Source organism: Betta splendens, chromosome 2 (assembly GCF_900634795.4).
Source record: "Betta splendens chromosome 2, fBetSpl5.4, whole genome shotgun sequence".
Lineage (NCBI taxonomy): Eukaryota > Metazoa > Chordata > Actinopteri > Anabantiformes > Osphronemidae > Betta > Betta splendens.
The window spans coordinates 19,989,880-20,004,274 of NC_040882.2; the positions used below are offsets into that span (position 1 = coordinate 19,989,880).

Sequence of the window (14,395 nt, forward strand, 5' to 3'; positions counted from 1 at the left end):
CTTTGTGAGAGCAACAACCTCGGTGCCGTAGGGGAAACGGGCAGTGAGTGGTGCATTGCATGAAGGCCGTACTGTCATGTTATTTGTCCATTTGATGATTTTTGCCAGGAACGTGACATCCAGTGTGCTCAGGTTGTCAGGGCTTTGTGTTGTTAGTGAACAACGGCCAATGGGCAGCATTTAGAGGCAGGTTATAGGTTGGATCATCACTCTGTTGGGCAGATACTCAATTTATGAGTCGGTGGCAATCATTATTCTGTTTAAGAGCCAGCAGGGTGATCCAACCACCCAGTGAAATACTGAACTCAGAGATTCAGTCAGTTATGTCGATACTTAATAAAACTCACCTTGGTCACGGGTCAGCCGCCGCGCGGATGCATATGGATGTGTCGGACGTGCTGTACAGTCTAGCACAACATCACATCGTCTGCAAACACAGTGTTTCACAGTTCACAGAAGCGTCATTGTGAAGACGATGAAGGGTGGTTAAATCTAATCAAACAGATGCTCTGTTTTTCAGAGCCCGTATCCACTTGCACCCTCTCATTAACATGCACACTGTTTTTCCCTTCACTTTTGCTCTTAACACACATTTCAAGCCAGGTAACTGTGACTGTGTGACAGAAAGCTGTGAGTGATGTCATCGGCGTATTTACATATAAAGTAGACCCAGTAAATGACTAATCCTTTAAAAGCCTTTCAATTTTGCCAGCTGTGAACCTGCAAGGGTTAAAGGGGCCTTTTTTAACCGGGGCATCAATGACATTCACGCACCACTAGTGCCTTCTAACGCTTTTTCGTGTGGTGATTGGGGCTGTCCACCTGAATTAACCTTGGCTTGTGAGTCAGTGGTGAAAATGAGGAGTCAGTCTAAATGCTCTACTGCTATTTATAGAAGTTATTGTCATAAAAAGCAACGAGGGAGGTTTAAAAACTATTGGAATGTGCCTTTGCTGGCACACCTGCCTCCACTTTGCAGCTAAGGGTGGATTAAATGCACAGTACCTTTAACCTTTACAGCCTGCAAAGTGGTAGCATGGCTCAAACACATCCACAGTCCAAGGGCACTTTCTTTTCATTTTGGAGTCATTGAAACACTGATTGTTTTGTTTAGCTGTTAGAGAGAAGTTGTAAAATTTTAACTTAATTTTTGTTTCCCCTTCACGGGCACTCTGTTGTCATGGCAGCAAACCAGGCGGCTGGCGTTTGTTAAATGGACTTGAGTTGACAGGCAGCGTTAAATGCTGCTTTTTACAACTTGTGTTTATGCAGTGAAGCTGGATGTTTGGCGAGGCGTTTCCTAGAAATACTCAACAATATTTGTAATGAAGGTCCCTGCTTATTGGGATAATGGAATATCTAATAATTGTAAATAGAATGCAGCTTAGTGAATGATCTTGCTCCCTTGCTATTGAACTGCTCTCCTAAATGATTGGCGGTTAGTTTCTCCAGCACTTAACCTCTGTGAGCACTTCACACCTTGACATTGCATGAGAGCCACTTGGCAGACATGTGAGAATAATGGGACTCACATGAGTGGCTCTTTGGATAAACTAAGGTAAGTGATGCGGCAGCCACACCCCAGCTTTGTTCAGATTTACTGTCAGTGGCCTTCTTGCGTCCTTAATACTGCGGGCTCTGTCCATCGTGGGTCCTCTGTGTCTTCAAAGGTGGGAATGGGAGAAAGTGCAGGCAACAGGAAGTGAAAGAACATCAACTTTGACAGGATGCTTGGCAAAGCAAATCCACAAGAACACCTTTTTATTGGAAATAAATCTTAAATCTAACCACCTAATGGCTATTATGCTTTTAATTTAATGCATGATACTAAATTAAACCTCAGAAGTAACTGAGACCTTTCTTGCGTGGGAACAGTTTTTACAGCTTCATAGATTACAGTCCAACTGTAAAACCCACTTCATGCAGTGATTAATGAAGTGGTTGTTAGGCGGAATGCGATAGTTGAACTCCTTTGACCTCTTTAAGTTATTGAGTGTGTTAAGATTGTTTCCAAATGTTCCGTTGGTAAGTTAGGTCTAGGGGTAAGGGGGCAAATAGGGAGGGGCCAGCTATTGTAGCTAGGGTCTTTAGGAATGAACTGTCTAAGCATCTTTGCAGACACTAAGTGCTTTTCATTAACACAGAGAGTCTGATAAAGGATTCTACAGACAGGACGCAGATAATTAGTTTTGCACCTTATTTTGACCTTTGATTTGTCAACAGCGATACATTGTGTTTCTCAAGAGGCAGTTGTACTCGTGGAGTTTCTGTTATTGCATCATTAAAATGAAACTCTATGTTGCCATCTAACGTTTGACATAGGTTTTCTACCTTTTTGTTTACCTTGTTGTTTATTGTGCTGTTTGTGAACGTTGCTTGTAAGGATCGTAAAGGTACATGCACAGTAATGCTTATTTAAAATGGTGAGATCCGCACGCAGATGGAGGCAGACAAGGACCATTTGGTTGGTACTTGAGCGTTGACCCCTCGCCCTCATCTGCCAGTTTTGGACCACTAAGCCAGGAAACATCACAACCAGCTAGCTCAGAATATTGTCTCCTCATATAGAGTGCATCTTAGGCTATTCTACTCCGTAGCAGCTAAGGTTAGGGGAGCTTAATACAACATGGCACGTCATTTTTACCAGCTGGCTGAGCTGCTGGCCCACATCGCCTCTGACATCATGTTGTGTTGGGCCATTTTTAGCCAAACTTCAAAAACTAGGTTACACTTGCATATCTAACAGATGTAGTGCTGATGTAGTCTTCAACATCAAGGCTTTGACTAAAGCTTTGCTAGAGGGTTAGACAGGGTTCTCCCATTTTTTTCTTTCTGTTCTGAGCTGAACACAAGTTGCATCCCAGGTGGAGTAAAACTTTGGAACGTTGTCTTGTTCACTCTAGTCAGTAGTAAATGTAGTAAACCACTATGAAAAATACTCTCAAAGTATTGAAGCTTAGGTTAATGCTCAGTTGAAAATGAGAAATGCTAGAACAGTATGTGCAGCAGTATGTTAATGTCCCCTGTGAAGAATTCAACATAATTGGAATTGTATTATTCTGCACCATGCTTTTAGATTTATTTACATGGTTCCACGTAACCTCCTCCCAGGTTCTGCTATTCTCTCTCGTTACACCGTACACAAACACACAATGATTTATTGCCATCCACCAAATACCGCTAGAGAAAACATTCAGGGAATTGAATTCATTGTAGTTTAGGGACATTGAAAGAAACAAATAGTCCAGCTTATTTCCCGCTATTTGCTTTGATTCCAGCCCAGATAGACTTGCTACAGGGTGTAGCTAGTTAGTACCACAGCAGGGACGCCTGTGCCCTAAGTGATTGTTGGTGAGTCTAATGCTATCTAAACGGCCCCTCCCTGGCTGTAGAGCCAAGATAGGCCCGGTTTAGACTACCGGGCAGGAAAAGGCTTAACTGATGACTGTCTGGATACGTCTGTTTCAAGTGACTCTCAAGGGGATGCATGCAGTGTGTCGAGTGTGTCAGACATAGTGTGTCTATTTGTGACGTGGGAGAAATTACCATGGTGTCTCTGGCTGCCGGGAGACTGCTTCAGTATTCATGGGATCAGTTGCAAACTGTTGCAGGCTGCATAGTAAATGGATGTGTAACACTCGCTGCACACTCAAATACTGTACAAATATCGATGCTTGGTTCACGTTGGAGTACACGCAGCAGGAGCTTGCGTTATGATGAAAAACTAACGGGGAGAGGGCGATTTTTCTGCTACCACATGATAAATAGTGGGGTTGCTACACATTTGAGCATTTCATTGTATTGCCTGTTATTGCTACACAAGTATTTTTTTTTTACTGCACATGTTCCTCTTTAGTACAGTCATTTATTATGTAAAAACACATTGACGCCTTACTTCCCTGATAACCTCCTAGAATTAGAATTAAAGCTGTGCTGTTTCATGTGTTTTAGCAGTCAATCAATTGACAGTAGCGTATTGTTGAATGGGTTGCTATTGACAAAGCCGTATAAATTCTCCCAATGTTCTTCACTTTCCCTCGGCTTTGTTGACACTCTTTTAGCTCATTGTTTTGGTTTTCTGCTCTTTGACTTTGATGAGATTCTACTTCCACCACCATTTACAGTTTTGCCAAACAGTCCAGCACACAGAGTTGGCAAATGGCCAGTAAACACATATGCCATAAACCTTACCTCATTTCAGTTGCCAGAAATTAACTGACCACATTAGAGGTAAGTTTTAGGATAACTTGCTGAGAAGACGTTTAACCAAACTAAAACTATTTAAATTGATTGTTGATATTTGTTGTCAGTATTTTGATGCTAAGTTGAATCCTCTAAAATCCTTTAAATAAAGTACTTTTAACCTCTGTTTGAAGACAAGCATTTTGACTACAGTATGTGTCAAATTTAACTGAGAATGATAAAACAAACTAGCTCTTCGGTAATTTATTCTTTATATTACGGCAACTGGGCTAACATGCTTGTATGGGGTGCTATAATTTATTATTTAGCATCTGCAGCCAGTTCTCAACGTGCCATTACGAGCAGAATTACACTTTTATTCTTTTAACCTCTGTTTATGCAGTGTAACGTTCTTTATCTGGGGGTTGAGTTTCGTCCTCAAGGGGAAACTCCCTAGTCTACTAAAATCCAAATGTACAGAGGGAACACTACAGCCTCGGTTTATAACAAATTTAGTATATTAGATAATTATAGTACATTGTTTTAAATAGGCTTTGTCTGTGTGTTTGGGAACAGTCAGTGCTTCTTTTCCCGTCCCGTTCTGATGCCAGTTTATTTTTAGCCGTGTTCTCTCAAGAGCTTTTTGACTGGGTTCAACTGCTTGTTTTTCTTCCCATACTTCACCTGTTTGCATGTAGGTCTGCCTGCCTGTCGTTCTTTCCTGTCGGTGTCACTGCCTTTTATGCGTGTCAGAAACCGACAGACGTTCCCCCAAGATGTCCTTGCAGTGACACGCGCCGCGCTGAGACAAACATGCACACACTTCAGGTCCATTCACTTCACAAGATTTCCCGAATCCTCCCATGAAATCAGTGCAGCTGGAGATGAGAAGGACTCCTTCTCTATCTACTGTGTGTGAGACTGAGAGAAACGGGGGCACAAAAGGGAGCAGGAACTTATTTAAGACCTCAAGGGGGGAATTAAAGCTATAGAGTGAGTCTATTAATAGACCAACGTCTGGTGACACTCTATTCCACCTGCTTTATAATTTTCCCCCTCTGTCTGTTTCTCCTTCGTTCTCATGCCCCCCTGGTTCATCATGCTGTCCCTCCTTTCATCTTTCCCTTTTTTTTCTCTGACTTAACTCCTGTGTTACTTATATTTTTTCACACAGATGCATATTCTGTTGCCACAATGCAGATATAAAGCCTTGATTCAATACCTTTACAGTTTCTCTGCTTTAAATATGCTCTAGTTAATTGTAGCTAATGATTACTCTCCTGGCTCATTAATTTCTCTGCTCTATAAAATGTCAGAAAATGGTGAAAATTCTCAATTACAGTGTTAAATCATAGGATCGCATAAGAACAGGAGCAGCAGAAAGTTCTTAAACACGAGAAAGTGACATTGTAGAATATTATGTAAAGATATTTATTAAATCTATTCAAATTTTTGGGCAATTTTAATTACATCAAAAATCTTATACGAAGCCACAGCGGCACAGGAGAACACTTTCTTCCTTCTGTCCCAACTGTCCTTCACTAGACAGATGGGCACAATTCAGCTCTGTTCTGTCATCTCCTTCATTTAATTATAACACTGTGGGTTTGTTGTTGTCATTGCTACTCTTCTTTTTCTTATCATAGAGGACTGATGTGTTTTGGGCTGTAAATGTATGCCCATTAACTAAGGTGAACAGTCACTGCTGCGTGTCATTATTTCCTTCTTACGATGTTGACTCTTAGCATAAAACAAAAACAAATCAATGAGGCAACCCTTTTTTTCTGTGATTGGCAGTAAAGTGAGTGATTGTAGAGAGAATGCAATGAGACAGAAACTCTGTGAAGGTGTACTTCAATCTGTCAACGCTACAAACCTACAATGGCATTTTCATATTCATGCATTCACAGAAAGCACTGTTAGGGGGTTATAAAACTGGCTTAGCTTGATTGTGAAGCCCCAGAAAGAAAGGGGGGAAAAATTAGTTTTCAAAATTCAGCAGGTTTACAATTCTCTTAGAGTCCTTCACACCTCTCCTCCTGTCAGGAGGATTTGAGGGGGGGAAACAGAGGGAGGGAGGGATGGGCAGGGAATCCTCTTTTGAGGCAAACCCTCACTGCAGTCCCTAATACAGAGACAGAGAGGAGAGAAGGAGATTACCAGTACATGCCAGACAAGGTGCTGATACTGCGGAGCGTTAATCTTTAACAGATTGGGGCCGCACTCCCCCCGCTGCCGTATGTGTCTGGTTTTTCGTCTGGTAGTCTGCGCATCTCCCTGATACTGAGCACCTGTGCAGATTTTGAATGAAGGTCAGTTAACTCTGCAGCAGTACCTGTGTTCATTTAGCAGAGTTATTGAGTCTCTACAAGCTTAATTCCCTGTGGAGTGATTGGAGCTGCAGGGTGGCACGCTAGCTGGAAACATGTCCTTCAAATGCTTGACTAGCATCGGAGCCTTCCCGCTGGCAAGGATCCCCCCCCCCTGCAGAAGAATGCAGGACACCGAATCCTTGTAAGGTAGTTAACCTTTGACCTCTTTGGTAAGAGGGGGATAGAGAGACGTCTCTCATCATCAGGGAAGATTTCTGTTGATTTGTAGTTCTGTAGCAGTTTATCAGACTTCATATATGGTTCAAGATGTTTGGTAAAAGGACTGGTTATGGATCTGTAAAACTTACCGTGCAGAACAATATGCTACACTCCTGCTTCTGGTTAAGTTACCTTGCCCGGTTTAATGGCGAACCATTGGAAACCCCCCATCATTCTGTGATATGAAGCTGTTAGTTTTTTGCTGGCTCTCATCGCCTAGCTAGGAGAGTCCTGCAGCTTTGGAGGAAGGCGTCCAGGGCCCACGAGGCTGGTTGAAGTGATTCTGCTGCGTCTGCATGGTGTTGAAATTAAATGTTTTGGGCAATGCAGTTAGGAAATGTAAAAACGGGAAATGAGGAAAATAACCGCCAATACATGCACATCTTTACTACAGGGCACCTTGGCTATTGGTCAGACCGAATTAGCTGAGCTTGTTACTTTGTCAGAAGTTTCTTGGAAATTAGATTTTCAGTATTTCACTACATTTTGCATTCATTTTATTTTAAGAACAGGTCTACGTAGATAGAGTGAATGTTGATACTCTGACAGGCTGCAAAGCTATTTATGACAAACCGGCTGTCTGCCTACTGCTGAAACTGGAAATGTCCTAGATAATGTCACCTGTAGGAGTTCAGCTAGAATAAAATTCCTCTTCATAATAGAACGATCTCACACTGAATAACCATGCACTTGGAAACAAAGCGCTGCAGACTATGATATTCTCTATCATCAATAGCACTAATGCCCTTTTCCGGTTAACACTGCAGAGGAAACTGCAGTTAATACTTGTGGATTGTTGGGATTCTTTGTCCATTTTTGGCACCATTGTGTCATCTCGCAGTATGGCAGCTGATCCCTTCTGGCTGAAATGGATTAAGTAGAGGAGACTGAGAGCGAGAAGACGAGGGGAGGAAGAGATTTATTGTGACAGCCAGAAAGAGGTAAAAGGCACACGCGTAATTAGTGAACATGTTGTAATAACAAAATCGCAAAGATGCCCCTGACAGGATGAGAAATGTAAAGAGATGCAGTGAGAGGGGATGAGTTTGTCTGCAGATAAGAAGAGATGAAAGTGGCTAGAGGAGCAGGATTTTGTGCGTTTAAAGCCTGGGACCGGGTAGATATGGGGGGGATTTAAATGTGGCCAAAGAGACGAAAAGAGAGCACAGATAGAAGGTAGCCAGCTGGGCCAGATGTGATCTCTGCCTCCTCCTCCCTAGTCTTCTTCCCCTGCTTGATCTGACCACCTGCTTTCTCTGTCCAACAAATACACACAAACAGGCCGTCGCTTCAGTTCAGGTTCTCGGTTGTTTACTGTGAAGCCTGAGAAAATATCTTTGTACAAACAGCAATCATGTAAAAGAAAACTGATGGTTATCTGTGTTGATTTACTGAACTGTATGTGTGTGTGTGCACGTGCGCACCACATGGCATTTTCTCATCAGATCCGGAGTCTGGCTCCACCAGCTCTTGCCCTAGTCCCCTGGTACCAGGAAGTCCACAGTCTATTGTGGTTCAATCAAAGGCCACGGAGGTCAACAGATGACCAGTAACAATGGAGCTCAGATCAGATGGGAACAGTAAAGGTCTCTGTTGGGAACAGTCTCCCGATGAATTTTTTTTTTAGGAGGTAGAAGCAGCAGAATAACATGAGGACATGCAAGGAAGAGGATACTTGTCACTATCACCATGGTTTTCTAATGGTAATCAGTAATACAGACTTATTGGTATGAGAGGCCCATGCACGTCCTACCAGCTGATGGGTAACACGTACTTTGTGGTCAGTGCTGTTTTAGAACGACAGCTTCAACACTGAGAAGCTTGCTGTTTTCCAATATTGGAAAAAAATGAAAAAAACATTTTCCAATTTTGCAGCGCTAGTTGCCGCCATCAGTGGTGTTGGACGCAAACAACATGACTTTGGCCACGCAGACACAGATTTTGTTGCAGGCAGCCGAGTGAATGTGATGTGTTGTAGTGAAATCTGTGCGGTGTGTACCCAGTTTAGAACAAGCCAGGGATTTTTTTTTTTGAAACAGCATCTGCTTATCTTGGCCACTGATAAGCGCAGAGCCCTGTCACCTGGCTCCAGCAGTATTCATTTGCCTCATCAGAAGACAAAACTTAGCGCTGCTCGTCACTAAGGCAGCACTATCTGCCATACTGCAGAGCTTTATAATCCAATGAATGCTCTGTTAAACTTGTGTTCAATCTTATAACTATATAGCTCCCTCCATGGCTTTATTGTCTCACTTTTGACGATATGCTTGTACCTCAGGTGCTCAGCATCACGTTCAGCTTGCTCCTACACCAGCAGCTTTGTCCTGTGTTGCTCGTGTTTTATAATATGTTGTCACCAATTAGCCCGCTCAGATTCCTCGCGCAGGTAATTGCTCTCAAGACGATGCGGTGTTTGTCAGAGAGCAGTTGTGGTCTGTTTGACTGAATCTTGCGTATTTTTCCATTTGTGGCCAGAATAATTGCTCAAGTGGTACGAAGGGAAAGGGAAGAAGAAACAACAAAAAATCCCCAGAGCCGCTGCTGTTGCGGACCACGTCATGAAAGAGAGGAGCGATAAAGAGAGCTGACGAGGCTTGTTCAGCCATGTGTGGATTCCTGCAAATTGTCTGGATGAAGAGACTCTCATGTCTTACATGTCTTATTATCGCTTCTCGTATTTCTATCTCCTTCTCTTGCCGTGTTCTTTGACATTCCCTCTCTCTGTCCTCTCTGCTTCTCTCTTTACCTCCCTCGTCCCTCTGTTTGCCTCCTTCTCTTAGCTCCGTTTGTCTCCGTTGCCTTGCCTTACCTTTCCGCCCACTGGTCTGGGATCAGTGGCATCTTATGCTTTCCACTCTGTCTGATTAAGTCAGCGCATGTACCCTCTTTACATTATCACTCGGACACATACACACCCATGCGCGAGCGTCCCCACAGACCTAATCAATCCTTCTCTTAGTTCCTTCTCTGTCTCTCTCGCACCACTCCAGACCTAATGAAAAAACATGAGCTCTGTTAAAAAGAAGCCGAGATGGACAAACGGAGGAGAGAGAGAGGGGAAAGAAAAAGAGTAATAAGCAGGGATAAAGAGAATGACTAGACAGATTAAAAACGATCAGTTGTGAGGTGGCTAATACATTTTATAAAACTACCAGTTGTTGTTAATGCCTGCTCCCAGCTTTGAGATGTTAATTGTTTTTAATCAGCATTAACATTAATATCATGCAGCGATTCAGACGGAGGAGAACCGGGTGGCTGGAAGAGGAGAGGCTAACGATTCAGAAAGGGTAGAAGCAAAAAGGGGAATAAAAAAAATCTGTTTACGCTTTTGTAATTCTGGAATAATTCCCATAAAATAGAAATGATGATCTGTAATTTTATCCTCCTGCCACTCTGTCAGACTGCAATTTGGATTCACTGAAAGCCATTGTCTGATTGGCCGTCATTCATGCTAATAAATGCATCTAAATGGATGTGTTGGGCTGTAATGTACCTTTGTATTACATTACTCCACACTCGTTTGTATCGACTAAAAGCCCACCGCCTGATGTGTGCATGTATGCGTGTGTCTGCTGGGACTTGACTCTGCTATGGTTTGGTTGCTGTGCATGTGCTCAAGGGAGATAATGTGTTAAGTGAGTGAAGGAACGAGCGAAGATGCAGCTTTATTAAATAAAATGTGTGTGTGTGTGTGTGTGCACGTGTGTGTTCCTATGCACCCGATTATTATGAAGAAGTCTCCCAACGGGACTCACCCGCAACAGTCGGTCCTCCAGTAGTCTAATGAGAAGCTGTTTCCGTAGTTACCAGGTGTGTGAGCCAGCAGCTCAAAGTCCTGTGGTGATGAACAAAGGATGGGGGAGAGAACAGAGATCGAAGTATAGGCGAAGGAATGAAAGGGGTGGACGACGCTAGGGATATGGGGAAAAGAAAGACCTGCATGATTACCCATGTGTCTGTATTGACGTTTTTGCTAGAGAGCATCACTGTGTGTTACATCTTATGAGTGAAGACACCTAATCCTTATAATAAGCTAAGGGACTTGAACTGAAGTCTGTTCGAATCAATCTCTGTTAAGTGGTAAGGATGGTGCAGGTTGTTAGCATCTGGCCATGTTGTATCACGTACCTCCGAAATAAAGTGGACTTGTTAATGGTAGAGATTTTGAATGTTGATAACATTGATCTGTCATTGATGCCGCAATCACATATTGGCCTTTCCTTAGTTTAAGGAATTCTCGCTTGATATATACAGTAAGTTGTGCAGTGTTTGGACTTTTTAAGATGTTTGGAGGATACAGAGATGTCTTATATTTAATAGAGAAAAGCTCTGTCCAGTCTTGTGCAAACTGTATAAGTCAAAATGTTTGTCACATCAATGGTGACAAACATTTTGACATTACTCCAGACTGTGGAGATCAGAACAACAAACCTAAAATTAAAATGAACTTTACTGAATTATATACCCGACTTCAGTACTAACCCCCCAACTTAAATGCTTTTAGATTCAGTACATCTACGTGTGTAATTAAATAGGCAAATACATTAAAATTCGGATTGCAACCAGCTTTTTATTAGCTGTTATCATCTACTAATTGAATTCTCATCATCATCTTGAATTCAGAAGTTTAATTTTTTTGCTGCTTTTACGTTTGCAATGAAAAAGCCAATAGCTGATGAATTGTAAAGATCATTTGTTGGACATTTATGTAAAATATTTCATTTTGAGGAGTTCTGTAAGGTCATACACACTAAACAGCACATTTCCTCTGTCTCCTACCTATGGTCATGTAGACAAGACAGTTTTATTGGTAGACTTAGTAAGACTGGACAACATGCATGTACTGTTGAGTGTGTGAAAGTCAGGAGAGGAGGTTAGAAGTTCTGCAGCAAGAAGCTTTATTTCCTACTTCATTCCCTTAACAATTCAGCTGACGTGTGTTTGTGTTTGCCGTTGGTACATCAATATGTTTTCAGTTTTGTATCTCTCCGAACCCTAAATTCTTTTCTCATCACCATTCCTTGTTTCTGCTGCCAGATCTGATCCACTGCACCAATGAGATGAACGTGAACATTCCCCAGCTGGCGGACACGCTGTTTGAGCGCACCGCCAACTCCAGCTGGGTGGTGGTCTTCAAAGCCCTTATCACTACCCACCACCTCATGATGTATGGCAACGAGGTAGGAGGCTCTCACACGCATGCACACAAACCCTCCACGGAAATAGTTCGACCCTACATCAATAACTTCTGTTACGATTTCACTCATGAAAGCAAACATACTGTATGTACACATTTTGATAATTTATTCATGCCTGCATCACCATTAGGATCAGTGGGGATGGGGGTGGGCTGACTAATGCATATGGGATACAGTGTGTGCAGCTACCAAGGACACATGGTGTGAATAATCGAAATAGTTGAGGAGAGCTGGGTAAATAATTAGCTCAGTATGAGCTGCCTGAAAAATGGGGGACAAGCACAGAAGCAAATGAATAATCAAACAAATGAACTTAATGATAACACGGTAGAAAGCTTAAAGAATAACAGAGCCCCTCCCTGGATCAGTACAGTAGGAAATCAATTCCCTGCTGTGTTTGGTAGGACTCCTTCATTAATTGGGATTTTTGATCAAACATGAATGATGTCAGCACAAAGTTTCAATTTATATTCAACAGTGCAGCTGTGGAAAGGCAGAGAACAGAATAATCCAGAGTTGTGGTTTTCATATTGTGGAGATTGATTAATTCCAAACACGACGGAAGCAGAGGCTGAATTTGGCTTCTAAATGTTTAAAATAAGTGAGTTAATTGTCAATACATCTGCACGTTTCCAAATTATTCTAAAAACCTTTTTATTGTTTTTTTTTTATTGATACTTTAAATAATAGTATAAGGATTTTTTAACTAAATAACTTAATCACTAAGTATTATATACGTTGACTTCCAATGCTGAATGAAAATGTGAACAAACACGCCTTAAAGCAGACCTGCCCTGCTCTGTTCCTTCTGACTTCCTTTTAAAATAGGGAAGAATGTATTCCTAGGTAGTCACTCCACATTATGTAATATTTCCTTTTGTTGCGCTATTGCGTTAATCTAAACTTGTTCAGAACAGGGAAAGCGACGACTGTAAGATCCTACAAAATAAGCCTCTAAGCGCTTTGACACCAGCCGAGACGATTTCACTGCTGCTAAAATAGTATTAAGCAGCGGGAGTAGAATTATTAGTCAAAGCGGCCTTAAATTAGATAATATGTATGTTCTACAGGTGCATTAGAGACAAAGTGCCAGCTTTTATTTCTAAGACGCTTGAATGCGCAAAGACTCGTCAGATGACTGGCTCAAGCTGTGAGATTCCCTGCAACATGTTTGTTAAAGTAAATCATAATAATAAGTAGGTCACTGCAGAGCACCAGGAAGTGCTGGAGAGGTTTCCCCCAAGCTGCAGGGGAATTTGATCTGAGCCGTCACTGCCAGTTTGGATCTTTTGGAGTGTTGTCTCACCTGGAGTGATGTTATTATTGCACCGCTGTGAAACCTTAGATTCAATCATCACTGATAACTACGTATGGTTATTTATTTCGGTTATGAAAATTGTAATTCTAGTAAATGATAATTAACTAAGTAATGGAGTTCTTTTAATATGGCTTTAATACAACTCAATGTCACTGTTTACATCAATTCACTGTGTTCATTCTAAAGTAATTGGATTGGACACCTTTTTATATTGTGCATTTGTTTAACATCAAAGGCAACATTAAGACATTTACTGTGTTGTATTTCTTGCATTCCCCCGTAGCAATTCACAAAGTGAAGCTGTAGATGTAATATTTGTTTGCTGATACATATTCTGCTTGTTAGCTAAATGAGAAACAGCCATGCCACCATTAAAGCTAAGATAATTTAAGTGCAATGGGACGTTTAAAATGCACTGTTTCATTATCAATACGCTGCTGTTTTAGAGGTTATGAAACATTGAACTACAAATGTGATGCACAGTAATTGAAGAATCCTTTTACAAACACACCCACGGTGCATTGCAGCGCTGTATAGTCTAGTCTCACAGTGAGGCTACAGGGTGTAGTGGGGTGTGTGTGTGTGTATGCATGTGTGCACGTGTGTGTGTGCGCGCGTGTGTGTTTGTGGGTTAGTGTGTGTGCACTCATCAGCCAGCATTCATCAGGCCTGTCAGAACAGCGGTGCTGACTGAGGCTCAGCAACCAGGTGTCCCTGCTCCCTCATGGCCGTCCCATCCATTACAGTCGAAGCCGGGAGAAATCTGGCCGTAAAATTAGAAACCACAGACCCACAGAATTGGGGTCAATAAACTGCACGTTCCTTTTCAGATCAACACGGTCACCGGTTGCAGTTTGGCTCGGCACAATGAAGAGCAGCCTTGTTATGTCAGACAAATGCTCTGATAGCGAGGAACATTTGCACCGAAAGAAATATGTGCAACTGCTAACACACTACATGCAGCGTTCTATACACAGGAGGGTTGCTCTGAAAGGAATTGCTGTTTGTCACATAATTACATTTTAAGGCTCTCATTGTGTTGTTGATAAAGCTGTGATGGAGTAAGCAATCACATATTTGACTCATGTCACATTACACATTAGATA

General features: G+C 42.0%; 1 protein-coding gene across 9 annotated transcripts in view; it reads left to right on the forward strand.

The window, feature by feature from the left end:
- The window catches only part of si:ch211-200p22.4 (phosphatidylinositol-binding clathrin assembly protein), a 56,610-nt gene that overhangs the window by 3,280 nt on the left and 38,935 nt on the right, over nt 1-14,395 (forward strand). For all 9 annotated transcript variants that reach the window (XM_029137684.3, XM_029137700.3, XM_029137728.3 and 6 more), the window contains one exon: nt 11,811-11,953. In XM_029137684.3, coding sequence (XP_028993517.1) covers nt 11,811-11,953 — 143 coding nt within the window. The remainder of the gene's footprint in view (nt 1-11,810; nt 11,954-14,395) is intronic.